At 38.2% G+C, this 17,377-nt stretch overlaps 1 protein-coding gene across 1 annotated transcript in view; it reads right to left on the bottom strand.

The window, feature by feature from the left end:
• STARD9 (StAR related lipid transfer domain containing 9) overlaps nucleotides 1–17,377 on the bottom strand; it is a 102,749-nt gene that overhangs the window by 20,021 nt on the left and 65,351 nt on the right. The window contains 7 exon segments of the mRNA XM_050336281.1: nucleotides 1–649; nucleotides 1,435–1,918; nucleotides 5,071–5,261; nucleotides 12,305–12,352; nucleotides 15,132–15,235; nucleotides 16,242–16,324; nucleotides 17,172–17,309. Of these exon segments, the coding sequence (XP_050192238.1) occupies nucleotides 1–649; nucleotides 1,435–1,918; nucleotides 5,071–5,261; nucleotides 12,305–12,352; nucleotides 15,132–15,235; nucleotides 16,242–16,324; nucleotides 17,172–17,309 (1,697 nt within the window).

A 17,377-nucleotide genomic window follows, 5' to 3' on the forward strand; every position in this document is an offset into this window, starting at 1 on the left:
ATGACTTGGCAAGGTTGAGTTTGGTTCTGTGCTCCGGTTCGTGATGGTTTGGTTTATATGCACTGATGGGTTTCCATACACTATTTTCTTCATTTGTTTAGGAAAGTTTTCTGGAGAAGACCTGTGGCCTTTTCCATTGATATCCATTCTAATCTTTTTATTGGATACCTGAGCTCTATTTTGTGCTAGATTGCTACTTGCAGGCTGACTTAAATCTCCTAGCACCTTTGACTTTGTCATTCTTTTCCCTGTAATAAAGGTTTTAGGCTCATCTTTCACCTTAAAAAGATCAGGAGAGGAGTCTTTAGAGGTCTGGTTTTGAGATCCAGCTTGCCCTGGGTTGTCATCCAACTTTTCAATTTTTTGATAATTTTTATTGATATGAGCCATGATAGCTGAATCATTAGAGTCTTTTTCTGCTACTTTTTTGTGTCCAATTGAAGATGGTTTTTGTTTTTCAGTTAGCTGCCCCTGGACCGAAAAGGAGATCCCCTTGTCATCATTAAGGTCATCATTCTCAGAAATGTCTTTACCACTTCTGTAAAGGTATTCTACAGGTGACAACCTCCCCGTTGGACTGCCTTCACAGTATTGATCAGTGTTTGGTGAGGTAGATAACTTTGAGACAGACTCCCTCTTCAGCAAACAGCTGTGGAAATAAAGAAAAAATAAAATCCAATCCTTGCTCAAATAATGTATTTAACAACATTTCCACCTCAGTAATGTCTTGTAGTTAAGAGCAGCAATTCATGAAGCAACAATCTTAATGACTTTCAAAAGCAAATTTTAGCAGAGAATAAAAAAAAAGTAAATTCTGTCAGTAACTATACGATCCCCTTGCTATCCTGAGATATGCTCTGCATGCAGAGGTACAGCTCGATGCTATGTGGTATTGAGTCTCTGTAGGCTCAAGTAGCTGCAAACATTAATTAAACATAAAGGATGGTCTAAGTCACAGAAATCCACTTAGCAGAGTTTAGGTATTAACTTGAGAAAGGCTGGCCAGTGTAAAAGCCCGATCCATAATCACCCCAAAGATGCCAATATTCTGAAGGAAGAGTTTGATCCTAATTAAGATAAAATGATGCAGAAATTAGTATTTTCCAACAATCTGAACACGGCAATAACTAGAGTTAAGCCAGTTCTGGAAAGCATTCTCAAAGAGGTAAAAAGTGCAGAAAGTCTTGAGAGAGGAATGTAAAAAACATTGAGAAAGACTGTGTCAAAGACCAAGTAGGCAATGCACAGTACAAACCCAATGGAAAAGGACAAACTGGCCCAGTGGGTGTACAGTATAGTAGGTTCACTAATATTGCAGGTTTGGGGATTGTTTCAATACGTTGAAAAGCATTTGGGATTATAGGTGGCCACTGAAAATACCTTGAATTTACATTAGTTTTGAAAGCGCAGAAGAATTGGCAGATGTAAATTTACCTGGGTACCTGGGGCAGATGTGTGTTACAGAACAAATGCTGCCTGTGCTGCAAGGAACTCGAACCCAGTGACTTCCATCTCTTTTGCAATTGGTGATCCAAAGAGGACCGTGCAGCAATATTTTCATTTAGGACTTGGGATTGTTTCACGCATTCTTCACTGAGCCAGCAGCTAGCTTCCAGCTGCTCTAGGTTTTGCTTGGCTTCCAGTAACTTCTGCTTCTTGACTATTCTTTCCAGCTGGAATTTGACCTTTTTCCTCCTTATGTTTCTTTCGGCCTTTTTTAAGGAGTATCTTCGCAAAAGCTCCAGCTGCACCAGTCTCTTCTTGTTCTGTTGTAACAGGGAAAGGCAGATTTGCACCCCAGGGTTACTCTGCACCTCGGCCTCTGCATACAGCGTAGGCTCTGTTTGCACTGCAAACTCCCTCTGCTGCTGCTGAAGGGCAGCCAGACGTTTATTCTCATTTATAAGCCACTGCTGGTCTGTAAACAAAACAACGATTGCAAGAAAGTAAAAATCATAGAAAAATTTTACTACCTTGTTTCCTTATTTAATCAGCCTCAAGAGATCATTTGAGAACAGAATTTCTATGCATGTTAGAGTGGAAACTTGGCAAACCGTTTGAATGAAAGGGTATCGTTGCTCTACCTGATTGATAACTGAAAGCCTCTCCATTGGGTTATGGACTTGGGTAGCAACTGCAGGGTATGAGCAGGGGGGCTTGGCAATGCAGATAAGGAGGCTGGTGGATAAGACATTGTTTGTGAGCAAAAAGTAGAGCACATGTCAGTCTCAAGGATTACACTCAAACTTCACCTCAATTTTGTTGTAAAATACAGTGGAAGCATGAAAAGACCCGAGTTCAATTCTGTGCATTTTTCAGGCACAGGGTATATATTCACAGTAGTGAAGTATGACTTCATTAGCTTTTTTCTGTGAAGTATGCTCCTACCTCTGCTTTATTATTCTGAAGTCACATGTTCAAACTTAGTATGTGTTACTTAGGGAACAAATGCATGTGCACTGGGAGCAGAGTTAACAAGGGAACTAGAAGAGGAAGTTGCACAGAGCTAGAGTCCAGCATTTGCTTCTGCATTAATGCAGCAAATGGAATTTTATGCGCACACTGATAACCTTTGGCTAATAAAGTCCTGCACTTTGAATGAAAAACTAAGCACTTGTGCAATCTTAAAATGGGACTGATTTCTCATCACTGCATTTGAATGTTTTACAACTGTTCTAAAACAAACATTTCTCTTCGAGATTTTTGCTACTCTCCTTTCCTCCTTAACTTGACTGAACAAAACAACCTCCACCTGCAAACTGTTTTCTCTCACTCACCTAGGCATTCTGAAAATGAGGGAGCCCAGAGTCATGCTAAGGGACTTTGTACAGCACAGGAAATGGCAATTTTTTTGTTCATGCTTATTGGTGGCAAGTTCAGTAAGCCTGGCAGCTGGACCTTCCTATGCCCCGCTTTGGGTGGTCCTCATTTGCAGGACAGCTGACAGTCATCAGTCCTGCGGATGGGAATGCAGCCTTCCAAGTGAGTTGAAGTCAAGGCTACAAGGATGTCATTGTATAGGTACCTGCTGGAGAGTTCTGACAGCCTCTCTAGATGTGTCAGATGAAAACTTCCCAAGCAACACAATCCCCGTGTGGCACCTGGCTAAGGTAGAACAACCACCACAAACTTCCTACCTCTTGCAATTATGGCTGTCCCAACAAGCACTTGCCAAAACAGGCTGATGGGAACCCACATACCGTGTACATGAGTGCTTTAGCATGTAATCATGGAATTACAGAGTCATTGAATGGCTGGGCTTGGAAGGGATCCTAAAGATCATCTAGTTCAATGTACATGAAATAAAATAAATACTGTCATGGCAAGGACACAGGTAAACCCAACACAACTTTTAGCTATCATGACAAACAGAATTCTAAAAACACAAGCTCATACCACCAGTCAATGCATATTTTTCACAGAATTAGCTTGTTTTCAATGTGCAGTCCTTTACTGAATATGCAACTTTTTGTCGCTTATGCAGGGGCGTAGGAATTAAGAGGTCTGATGTGATGAATGAGGGCTACCTGTAGCTCTGCACAGCTAAGCTGCAAGAGAGGAATTTGGGGCTCTGGAAGTTTTCCTAACATAAGAAATCACTCGTGTATAGACATTGTCAGCATCGCTGGCTTGGTGACTACTGGTCTTGTTAAACATACTTCATTAGTTATCCCTACCACAATAAGTCTCCTGTTCTGTTTATGTTGGCCACTCTACACAGAGTACATGTACAGAAGTAGGAATTCTAGCTCAATGGTTAATCTGTGGAAAAAAGGGAAGCATTTTAGTCATTATGTTAGTTAATTTTCCTTAATAGCATTTTTAACTTTCACATACAAAGGTTTTTTTCTCGAGTCTATTTCCAGATGTGCCCTCTTTAGCATGTTTTAGCAAGCAGAATATTTGGCAGATCAGTTTCCCTGCAAAAGACCTGCAAGTTCTAAGATGCTAATTAATCTCTGCCCACAAACTTGCCTCTGTCAGGAGCTGAGCCACAGTAGGCACAGAAAAGGTGAAGAACTCTGGTGGGTTGCCAAGTGAAGAATTGTATTTGCCTGGGTATGCTTTGTGTGAACAGTGGAAACAGGAGAACTAAAGAGAAGCAGAGCCACAAAATAGAGGTATTTTGGGGGAACTCTCCTTTTCGCTGTGCATGTTCTGCTATATCCCATCAAACCAATTTTCTTTCTTCATTGTGGCGGGCATAATTAAAGGATAGCTGACTGCATAAGTTTTGGTCTGAGACACTGCCAAAAATTCACTAAAGCTTTCTTCTTCCAGGAGCAAATAGCAGATTTTGCCAGGTAGGAATGATACCCTTGGCTTATCAAGAAACCTGGATCAAATCATTCACTTGAACAGAAACACTATAGGGAACAGTATAACCACTCAATTTCAGTGATTCAAAACATATCAAGGTTTAAAATGTTCCCAAAATCAGTCTATAAACTCACTAAGAAGCAGCCCAATGCCCCCAAAGCATCTTACTTAGTATGTCTGCCTGTGTACAAAGTAGCACCTCTGGGAGCCAGAAGGCACTGACACTAAAAAATACCTCTCAAAACGTGCTGTGGCTTCACCTTCTGACATAGCTGTTTGCCATTTAAAATCTGATCACTGTTGTAGCCTTTAGTACTTTTGCACACACTGCAGAACTTCCTAGAAACAACTCCTATCTGAACCAAAGCATGCGTCTCTTTTTTTGACCCAGTTTTGGAATAAACATGGCAGAGTTGCACTACAGATGTGAGCAGAGCAAAACTGCAGGGAGGCCAGATCAGGCTGGAAGAGAAGAGGCTCAGTGCCACAGGGGAGTAGCTGGTGCTCTCCCTCCCAGCAGTGACCTGCAGAGCTCATTAAACAGTGCTGCTGGAGCACCGTGAAGGAGCTCCTCGTAATCAGAGCTTAGTAACTGTTCTCAAGGGAAAGGCAATTGTAAGAGAAAACTGGTAATAAGCTGTAATAAAAGTCCCACCATAAAATAAAGCAGCACTAGGACAAAAACACTGAGAGGATGAAAGTATGCAGTAATGGAGGGACACTGAGGGAGGGGAAGAGGCAGGTACCCACTTTCTTGGATTTGCTGGTTGATTAGTGCTTGGTCATTTTCCAGCTCCCGCTCTGCTTTGATCTGTCCTCTCAGGATCTGTTGCTTTAAATCCTCAACATAGAGCTGCTGTCGTTGAATCTGTGTTCTGTGGAAAGCTTCCTGGTCTCTCAGTTTCTGCTTGTACTCTTCACGCACAGCATTTATTTCTTTGCTGTTATAAATGTTGACAGTGAATTAAAACCAGAAACAAATAGTAGTAAAACAAGTTACCTTACTAAAGAAAAACAGTCAACATTCAAGATATTGTTTTCTTTAATAAGGGTGTATTATGACAAAACTCATTATGGTAAAATAGCTGTGTCTGTGCATGTCACAGCAGGCTGCAATCCTGTAAGTGTCATAAATACCAACAAACATGAAAGCTCTAGTGGTGACACAGCCAGAAAACTGCCAGAAAGATCACAGCAAAAAGAATTTTAAGTAATTGTCACTTTTCATTTTGCTGTAAGTCTTACAAAAATGAAATTGGGGAGGGGTGTTTATAAGTTACAAAATTTTATAACCACTATATAAGATATTTGTCATCTAAGTACTTCAAAGCACGTTACAGAAATGACAAACATTCTCCCCTGTTTTCAGACCAAGAAAGCTCCAACCTAGAAATATTTACAGGCATTGCTGAGATTACACCGACAGTGTCTGGCAGCACCAAAGGAAGACCTTGATCACCAAATTCTCTGTTGGATGCAACAACTATATTGGGTTACCGCTTCTGTATTTGGAGCAGAATTGTGATCAGAAAAACAACTAACCTGTGAAAAACTGCTTTACAGTCTCCTCCAAGATGTTTGGCTCCTGACTGTGTGCCAAAATTTTATACACACACACAGAGTAACAATCAAAGTAGTATCTATTCTTAGCATAATCCATGATAATATTCAAAATAACCCTCTGAAAGGAACATATACTTTACCTCTCCACATGCTATCATCAAGAAATTCCCAGCATTACAGTTTGATTATATATAAAGGTGATGTATGATCTTTGTCTGTTGTTTTGTTTCTAAACACCACATTATTATATATAACCTTAGAAAATTAAACCTTTGACTCTTGAAAAAATGTTCTGAATATATTTTACTAATAAAGTAAACAATGTATTTATTATACTTCTAAAGGGAGCAAAGGTACCAAAACTGAAGAGTCCCTGAAGGTCAAAAAACCCAAAATAAAATTTCAAAGGGAACCTTTGGAAACATTGTGTAGTTTGCAAAATCATTACCAATACAAGGTCACCTGTATGAAAAGAGTATTTGACCTTTGCTACATAGGAATAATTTAAATCTCCATTTAGAACTGTGAGCACGTGTTCAAAGCAACCATTCCTACAGCAAAAACTTGATTCTGTGTGCTAACTTAGTAGACAAAAGAGATTCAGAAACAATTAAGCAGCCAAAGTCTACAAATCTCCCGGAGTACCTTTACATGGAACATACATTTCACTTTCTTAAGAAGCAGGGGGAAAGCCTCAGTACAAAAAAACCCTTTAAGATTCTCAATAATTTACAATATTACTGTGACTCTTACTCACACGAGAAAAACAGAATTCAGTTTTGTTGCAATGTTTATATAAATGTAATGCTGGTGAGAGTAACTGAAAGAGAACATCTTCTGTTCAGTTGTCTGGCATGGTGCAGAGTACAGACTTTGCTACTGCGATCTGCTAAAGAATTTGTGCCTATTTGTGACTCACACGAACAAATTACAAGAATAGGCAGCTCCAAGATCTGTTTGTCCTTGGCTTGACTACAAAGATGCCAGCACCCTGTGATTTGTAATTTTTTTTCCTCTTAGATAAACTTTAATTGATCTCCAGGAAATAGAAACGGGATGCCTCCTTTCTCATTCAGCTGAAGTAGGTTTGAACCGACACTTCACTGCAGCACTGAAATGCTCGTATGGCTTTACAAATCTCCAGCTGTTCAGGTATTTGTAATGCCACCAACCAGAGGTTAAAGCTAGACTGGTTAGCTGAAGAAGAACCACTTTTTAAACACAAATTTAAAAAATGTGAAAGTTCTCGTTTGGGAAAAGGTCCCATGATTTCAATGGTAACTCTGAGGGAGGCTTTTCCCTGAATGCAGCTTTGAGGTAATTTTCCATATGTTCCAAGGGAAATGTAATGGAGCAGCCATACACTCTGGATGTTAACGTACTGATCTGAAACAAAAGATTTTTGATTTTGGAGCAGTTACATCACCTCTGTGCTTTCACCTACTTGGACCACAAGGTCTTCAGGGCAAGGACTGCCTCTGGATGCCCATGCACTAAACCTAACAGAGTCTCTGTGCATACTATGACGATGGGATTGTCTTTAACCTGTTCAACTAACGGACACAACTGACCAACAGACTCTGATTCCTAGGATGGTATGAAAGTTGAAAAATATGAGTCTAAGTCTCTTACTGGTCTCACATGACCTTGGGCAAGTCACTTTGTGAAGTGATGAGGATCCATTAGCATTATCGAATATCAGAAAGTCAAGTATCAGAAGAACTGATTTCTATTAATTTATCATTATTAGGACTGGTCTGTATGAGATTGAGGAAACAAGTAAATCATTACCAGCAGGGTGAAAAGCGAAGCACGACAGTAAAACAGTAGAGAAAGAATTCTTGTCCAGCAACTGTTTACTAAAACTAGGTAAAGTAAAATTCCTCTTATAAAACATCTCTCTTTCTTCCTAACCACTTTTAGCATTCAGCCAGTCTTTCCATAAAATTGACTTATCAGTGTTCAAACCATTTACAAACTGAAACCCAAACCATTTAAGTATATGAAACAACTCAGTGTTGCATTTAAATCCAAAGACCTAACAATGCTTGCAGAGGTGGTTAGGTAACACCTGTTTACAGCTGGGAGATGGTCACAAGCTTTTCCCATACTTTTCAATAATGCTGAAACCACACTCCACCCCCCCCATTACAAACTATCAGAGATAAGCAATGCAGACAATGCACGTGGAAGCATGCTCTTTGCTGTCCTCGGCAGCACCAGCATATTCCCTCGTGTGTGTGGTAATGGCTTTTTGCTGAACTAATATGAAATTGTGAGATCCTTTCCAACAGGCATGTGTGTTTGCACACAGAGCAGAACATGATGCAGGCCAAACTGATGTTCCTAATCATAGCTCCATACTATGACTACACCCCAGAAAGGCAGAGTACAGAAGCATATCCATACTTTACTTTAAACATTGGAAAAACAAACACAGTGCAGCAACCACTGCAGTACTATTTCTGTTTTTGTTCAGGTGATGTAGCTAGTTGGTACAATTCTCTCTCTGTAAGGTTAGTTTCTGTAATAAAATACTGTTGCTGAATGTATATATATACAAATTGCAGGTTTTGGTGTTCTTTCAGTTTCTCTTTGCTTCATCTCCTAATTTTCAATAGTACAAAAAAAAAACCAACCAGGCAGGGCAGTAAAGACAGGTGTGAATATACAGATTGCACATTAAACACTCTTTTTTTGGAAGCTGCTTCTTAAAGACAGTTTTCTCAAATGGAACAAAAAGAAAACAAAAATTCATGCAGAGCCACTTACATAATACATTTTTGCCAGAAGATGCTTTCCCTCTGGCTGTGAGACTAGTGACTGTGAGAGCAAAATGACTGTCTGGTTTGGGATACAGATCTATCTCTCACAGAAACTGCTGAAACCAAGCACATAAAGTCAGAATGCTCCTTTTCTACCGTTGAACATGCTATGTCATGTCAACACACTCTTGCTGGTTTTGGAAATAACATGACAGACTAAACTAAAAAATGAGATGACAATGGCCCAGAAAGAAAATAACAGATTCACACACCCTTTGTAACTAAATCACCTAATATACAATTCAAAGAACACTCAGTTTTTATAGTATAAGTTTGAATGATTAAACTAAAACCAAATATCAATACAATAACATAAGAATTTAGCCCAATTTTGTAATAGGTAGATGAGATTACTTGTTTCTTTAATCTGAAATAAGATGTACTGTTAAATTTAGACTTGAACTACTGAAATAATATGAGATACAGGAATCAAGCACAGACTGCTATTGCTCATATTCCTTCTTTTCCTTGTAAGCAATCTACACTCCATATAGTTCTAGCAGGAATTAATATAACCTCAGGACAAACATAAGAGAAACAGCTTGATTTCTGTAGGTATCAAGATATACATAAAATCTTGGTTTCACAGGACCAGCATACTCTGGCATACAGCATATAAAAAAAAGCCCTGCAGAGAATGTCATAAAAGCATGCAGATTTCTAGGTGTACCGAATACAGCAAGAAGCGTCAACAGTCACCCCTCCTCCAAGTAAACCTTTGAAAACAGCAAGTAAAATTGCAACAAAAAGACACCAACCTTAAACTAATCACAAATCACTGAGAAAATTTTCATATTATACCGATTCTGCCGGCGTTTTTCCATCTCATTTTTCTCTCGACAAAGTTTGCACGTTGCATGCTAAATGAACCATCTGTAAATCCACTTTTTTTTTCAGCCGGTTTTGTTGTCAGCTCTGTGGGATCCTATTGTGCAATTCTCCTCCCCTCTTCCCCAAACACTTCTACTGCTGATGCAGAGGCTGGCGGCTGCTACAGCATAATGCAGTTTCCAGTAACTATGGCAGCAATAGCTCTGTGGTGGAGCTGAATACCTGCTGCAACAAAATCTTAAGGCTCAAATACAGAAACTCCAGTGAAAATAATCACTGTCGGTAAAAGCTGAAATGTGCCAGTTTTTCAAAAGAAAACATCAGTCAAGTTAGCATCCCCATCTTTCTGGCTGCCTAGTGTTCAAATCCCATTTTTTTTCATTTTACAAAAGCTTTTTTCCAGGAGAAGGAGAGTCAAAAATAAAAGAGAAAAAAAGATGCCGGCAAGGCATTTTGCACCCTGCAAATCCCACACTGAGAGCAATCACAAGTCAGAGTTAAAAGCCTATCCACTAATATACATCCACACAACTCCCCCCACCCCTCCTGCTCTATCCTCCCCCTACACCCGTGTCCAATCCGGGGCACTTCCCACAGGGCCTCAGAGCATCACGCAGCAGCAGGCACCACGCAGCTGCACAGGATCATACATCTGCTTCTGCCTAGCACAGAGGCCCAAACCTCTCCCTTCTCCTCCATAAAGCAAAGGGAAGAGGAATAAAGAAGATATGAATACCTTGTATTCTGCAGGAATGACACCCACAGAATTCAAAGCAAAAGTTGGGTGTTGGTGGGCAGGAGGTGGGAGTCTGATGGCCATTCTGGCTGATTTCTGAGTCAGAGACCTTCAGAAATAAGGGATCTTTGGAAATGTACATGCAGATTAATTCCCTCCACGGAAGTTACCATCATGTGAAGTATCATTTGGATTTCTGCTTAGCTGGCTTGCTTACAGAAAAAGCACATCTGTGCTTTTTTTATGTGTGTTTTTTAGCCTTTCCATGCAAAACCTCTTTTTCTTTGCCTAAGCCCCCAAAACAACAGTAAGCTAATGACTTATTAAAGGCATCCCTTTAAATCCATCTCTAAAAATGAACCTTTCTGGCAAAGAGTCAGAGGTACAAGACACAGCCACACACTCCAGTAAAGGTTACTCCTTTCTTGCTCAATTCCAGTTCAGTTAACAGAGGTTTTCCCTTCACAATTTCAGTTATATATAGAATTAGTTCCCATGCTAACCCACCATAAGTGATTCTGCTGTAAGTTGTAGAGTTTCTGTAATTGACACAGTGTACTTTCTCTGTGAAATGGGATATTTGAGGGATCTTTTAAGAGATGCAAAAGATTTCTAAATTTTTTTATTTCTTTTTTTTTGTAGAGCACTTTGAAATTCTCAGATGAAAGCTGTTAGTGAGAACTCAGAGTAAAAATATTTTTTAAAATATTAGTTGGACATGTTAACTATACCACATTAGAATAATAACTGTGTTGTGTTATGCCATATCAGATATTTTTTTCTCTCAGTTTAACAATGTTGGTATTTTTAAGGAAAGGGATTTTAAACATGTTCCAAACAGATAAAATTAAGACAGTGTGCTGCCATACCACTTGACTCTAATGGAGCAACACCACTGTTGGTTTTTTTTGGTGGATTTTTTTCAAACCAGCAAGACAATAAAATCAGAGTTTATATTTATAGGCCGTATAGTGTTAAGGCAATGACAGGAACAAGACTTTATTATTGACTTATTTGTGGTGACACTATAATTTGAGGACTGATGCCATTCAGAAGCCTTCTGTGTGTTTGCTGCCTGACAGCAGACATCAGAAATTTGAAGTGCTGGGGCTTTTCTGAGCAGGGTGTGTGAGGAAGCAACCAAGAGTAAAATGAGTCACACCCCTTTTCAAGGAAATTTTCATGCCTAAAGTTTTAATATTTGTGTGCAATGGTAGAAATTTTTTCTCTCTCATTTCTCAAAATATTCTAACATACAATTAAAGGTTGAACTGGTAATTCAACTCATGAAAAGCAGATGAGAAAAATATTGTCATACTGGCAGCATGGGAGGTAGGACCCTTATCATTAAGTAATCATTACTGTAATGTATATGTTGATATGTTCTGAAATAAAAATCCAGAATTAAGCAAAGTACTATCAGTTCTTGGTGAAAAAGAACACTTAAACCCATGGAAACCAAAAAATTTCTGAATTATCTCTATGTGCAGTTTCTGTGCTTCTTTGCATGAACGAACCATATTCTATGCTCAGAATTATTCTTTTTTTACTCTTCCCTTAAGCCATTTTATTCTCAGCAGAAGAGAACCCAATTTGTCCAAGGAATTGTCAATATAGTAATGAGTATTTACAGTACCTACTATTGACATAAAATTTAGTATATTTAGGAGTCTAATACGCTGAAAATTAGCAGCAGGTTGAGAGTAAACCCCGCTTTAGTCATGCTTTTAAATGCAGGTTACACATGCAACAAAGATACAAACCATTTGCACAAAATCTAGAATTAAGAAAGAACATGGTTGCAGAGACTTGCCTATAACACAGCTGCACATACATTCTTGTTTCAATTTAATAAAATAATTTGAATTAAAGCCTGAAGTTTACTTTGTTGCAATATGATAAAATATTTTGAAAATTAGTTTGAAGTCTAGTTTCCAGCTCTTCCAGAGGAAATCAGTACAGCACAGAGATTGATAAAACTAAAATGGTCACAAATTTCAGCATGATTTAGACACATTAATATTCTTACCTTAGTTCAGGAGAACATTTGTTTTCTTTACAGTTTCTACATTTTTGACTGTAAAAGTAAAAACAAGAAATCATAAATATTTTTTAGAAAAAGTCAAAAAAACTTCACTGAAGCCTACTATACACAAAGATGCAGGTTGCTAGCAGTTGGGAGAACATCAAGAACTATTAAATGAGAGGGGAGACAGAGAAAAAGAGAAAGACACACACGCACAGAGAACTTTCCCTGGTCTCACATTTCCTCTTTCTGACAGAGACAGGACCCTGCATTAGGGTGAAAATTACCATTTTCACTGGTAAGCAAATAAGCACTTTCGTGGTCCACTTAGTCCTGTGTTACAGTTTACAAAATACCTCAGACAAACCTGTGACTGGTTTTGGCTGAGGTAACGTCTCTTCACAGGGGCTAGTATGGGGCTGTGTTTTGGAATTGTGCTGAATGAGATGTTGTTGTTGTTGCTGAGCAGCACTCACACAGGGACAAGGCCTTTTCTGCTTTTTGTACTGCCACTCGGGCAAGAAAGTTGGGGATGCATGGAAGGCTGGGAGGAGACACAACGGGGATAGGTGACCTAAACTGACCAAAGGGATACTCTATACCATATGACATCATACTCAGTATATAAAGTTGGGGGCAGAAGGAAGAAGGGGGAAGATGTTTGGAGTGACAGTGTTTGTCTTCCCAAGTAACCATTCCATGTGTTGGGGCCCTGCTCTCCTGGAGATGGCTGAACACCTGCCTGCCCATGGGAAGCAGTGAATTAATTCCTTTTTTTGCTTTGCTTGCCTATGTGGCTTTTGCTTTCCCTATTAAACCATCTTTATCTCAACCCATGAGTTTCTCTTACCCTTCCAGTTCTCTCCCCAGTCCCACTGGAGGGGTGAGTGAGTGACAAGCAGCTGTGGGGGGTTTGGCTGCTCTCTGATGTTAAACCATGACAACACCTTTAAGTACTTGACATTGACTTTTCTTCATGAAAGTGGGACATTTGAGAGATCATATATATAGTTTTATTCTTATAATATAGATCTTGGGCTAAATGTCTCAATCACAATGCTCTCCATGAGCAAAACTACTTGTCTGTACAGAAACACAGACTCAGTGGTTACTGTAAAGGAAGCCTCAGCAGATCAATTCAGTTTACCTATAACATGCCAAATAACTATTCAAGAGGAAAAAACCAAACCACTGGATTATGTAAGGTGAGAAACAAGTATTATTAGACATAGTTGATAGCTTATTCCTGTAAGAGATGGACATCCATAAAAATCAAGCAAATGCAATGCCATAATGTTTTTCATTTTCACTGAAGTAACCATTTTAAACACTCTAGTTAAACATGAGAGTAATGCTAAACAATTTAATATGCTTGCAATATCTTGTCCAAGTGATTAAAAAATAGATCAACACAAACAAATCTGCTATCTCAACATGGTCTAGAAAAAAAAATCAATCAGAAATGTTCGGCAGTTTTGTCAGGTCAAAAAGGGGGAAACCAAGTGCAAATTTGTGATAAACTGTTCACAATGCTTCTGGATTTCTGCAGGTTTTTCTAGGATCATCACAAAACTTCTGTGACAAAAGCTCCACATCTGATGTTTATACCCATGTAAAGAGCACCCTGGTATCTACTTTTGAAGGTTATTAGGCAAACCCTTATTTTTAAAATTCTTTGTAATTTTTCCAAAGAAAATAATAGAAATGATGTGTAAAATGTTCATCAGTAAAGAAGCAAAATGAAATAACATTTTTTATAGACAGGTATCACTGCAGCAAATTAAAAGCAAATGCAGAGATTAGATGCATTAAAGAGAACACATAAAAACACACACTATCCAAGGTGGAAAGAAACCATTTGACTAGAACTATGAAGAGATGTTCTTAATAGAGATAACATTTTATGCTCATAAAAATGAGATGAGATACTTCCTCTAGAAAAAGATAAAAGACTCTCAGTATGTTACCACACCAAAACAACTCTAGCAAGAAGCAGTACTATCAACAGATATGAATGAGAAGATGGCTGTTTCTTGCCTTTGACAGGTCAATTGAATGTGCCAGGCTGAGAAGAATTAAAAAAGAGAAAGAATCCAATTACATTTAATTCTGTAATATTCTAATTTCAATGCTGTGAACTAAACCAGAAGATATTTCGATTAATTTTTTGATACATATTAATTACTGTCTTCATCACATCAATCCTTTCCATTTCACAAAGGTTCTGCCATAAAAGCATACACTGAACACTGAGTATGGGCAGCCCTTCAACATTCTGAAAGCAGTATATGCCTTATGTAATCTTCAGTTTTTAAAAAGAAGAGGGAATGACATTGGCTTTCTGAGATGAAGGGCTCAATGAGGACTTGAACTAAAGGGAATTTATGGACAAACAAACCTGATTTCCACAACAAATTAGCAGGGAAAGTGAATTAGTAATAATTAACTTGGCTAAATCATATCCTGAATAGTCCATTCTGTGCACTGAAGTAAGAATATTGTAAAAATTATAGATTAGCTGTAAATCAAAACAGTTATAATGCTGATGTTCAAGGGAACTGAATTAAGGTTGTCTGACATCTCATCTGAGGCGTTTTCTTAATTGTGCATCAATAAATTGTTTTCAGGTTTGTTGCTTGGGTATTTTAATGCTCTATTTTAGTTAGTTGGCCAGTGGATTTTCTCAGACATTTTTGTTTGATAACTTAACAACGTGATGGGATTTATTCTATATGTAGTTTTCTTTTTGCCTAGCCAAGTCTCTGGTTTCAGACATAATCCTGCAAGAGCAGTTGTTTCTTCGGTTGTTTTTTCTTAGTTTTAAACTTACTTGTAAAGAGAAGAAAGGACATAATGTGGAGAATTGGTGCAGCTTCCATCTAAGTTGAGCCAGTCCAAAGCTCCACAACTCAGAGTGGGTGGGGTTTCATTAATCTACAAAACACATGAGACAGGAAGACAAATAAATCACAGCAACACAGGAACTTTCAAGTTATCATTAATACTGCTGTTGTTAACTACTATGTGCAATGCTGCATAATAGCTCCCACATGAGTTTATAATCTCACACTTCTGCTTAGTCTTTGATAATTAGCAAAATTACTAAGTATTTGTTACTAAGTATATCTCTTTTTGCAGCTCTATTTTAATGTACTGCATGTTTCACTAATCAAGAAATTAAGAATGAAAACAAAAAAAAGCTAAGCCCCTTATCTCAACTACAGAAGTGAGTACAAAGGGAGAGTTAAATGGAAAGTATAAATGTTACTACATGAAAATTGGATTCTTGCCAATATCAGTTGATAATATGATTAACTCCTAAACCAGAAAATTTATATTCTTTAAATTAGGTTTTGTAGTTACATCTGCCAGTAATTTTAAGAATTATCTCATTTTTTAAATATTATTGAACTAGCTAACCAAATATCTTACAGTAGTTAGTTCCTGAGCTTAACATACCAAGAAATATTTTATCTATTTCTGATGTACGCAAAAGTTAAGTGCTTCCAGAGTCAGTAATACCTTAGTACATAATCCTATAAATTGTCATTTCTTCTAGTATATCTCATTCAAGACAGTGAAATGACAGAGAAAGAAGATGATTCCGAAAATTATCAGATGTGGAAAGATTGTTAACCAGTCTTTCCGCTGCAGCATTCTGCCTTTTTGTTTCAATCCTACTGTAGTCATGACTAGAAATAGGAAACACTAAATAATTCAAGGGATCTGCATCATCTTTTGCTAAGCACATCTGAAAGAAGTGCTACTGTCCTCCCACAAAAGGTTTAATGTCATTACAGACCATTAGATGGAGGAAATGAAGCAAGTGAATATGATGACAAGAAGAAATACTATCTTCATCAGGTTGGCTTTTAAGAAGAAAAAAACCCAGAAAAATAAATGAAAAATTAGGAGAGAAAAATACAGTTGTAGAACTTACTGATCTTCTTTGTCTTAAGATAGCAGCTTCTGCTGGGTGATTGAATCTGAACTTGTGAGACTTGCCAAGGACAACAAGGGCCCCTTGTTGTGAAAAAAAAGAAAAAAAAATTGACACTTAGACAATTCATCAAACTAGTACAGAATAATATGTTAAAAAATTGAATTCTGACCAACAGTTTTCTGACCATTACAGAACAGAGAACCATTTTAAAATTTGCCACTACAGAATGGCAGAATTAACATTCTGTAATGACAGCATCCAAGCAAACTAGTCTTGGATATCTCTGCAAACCAAACATAACCATAAATTCCCTGTTCATATTAAAGGCCAGCATGACTTCATACCAAAAACTTAACCAACCCACTGCTGAAGACTTGTTTTTACACTATCTTTTTAAGTATCTAGATTACCACAAGTTCACAGATGCTGAATTGTTATTTTAAACAACCTAAAAATATGGCAGCCCGATCCATTTAATCTGAATTCATTCATCACTGCCTATGACTTAGCGGCTTGTAGCCTCCACCTAAACACACTGTGAAAAAGCTGGAGATCATTTCAACCGTGTTATATAATTGTCAAAAAACCCCTTCAGTGGTCAGTTGGCTTAGAGCCAGTCTCCACTACTTTGCACAATAGTGCCTCTGAATACAAGTCTTCCCTTCTCAGAAGGCTGCAGATTACTATTGCCAAAAGGAGTCAGAATGTTGTCACCAATGTCTTAATTAATTTTATTTCTGTGGGGCAGTTAATTTATTTGTTCTAGTTTGGAAGTTCTGGCCATGGATCAAACCTTGTGGAACTGGGCAGCAGAAGGAGACTGAGATAACTTTCTCAGATCTGCTCAAATTCCATAAATCCTTATCTGTGAACTCCAGTGGTAAGTTAATTATAACACAGCATTCACAGAAAAAACCCAAACCTCACCTTGTGACAGGCGACATGATCCAGTGACTTCACATCCATTCACAGAGCAGTGAGCGCCTGGAACTGCTCGCAGGGTCACGATCCCACAATTGTTGTCTATCATACAATGATTCCTTTCAATCCACTGTCCCTGCAAAACTAGAGTGTATAGATTTATCTCACCTGTTGAAGGGGTTGGGTTATTTTCCTCGGAATAGACTACCACA

This window comes from Myiozetetes cayanensis, unplaced genomic scaffold (assembly GCF_022539395.1).
Source record: "Myiozetetes cayanensis isolate MyiCay16 unplaced genomic scaffold, myiCay2020 scf6-25, whole genome shotgun sequence".
Taxonomy (NCBI): domain Eukaryota; kingdom Metazoa; phylum Chordata; class Aves; order Passeriformes; family Tyrannidae; genus Myiozetetes; species Myiozetetes cayanensis.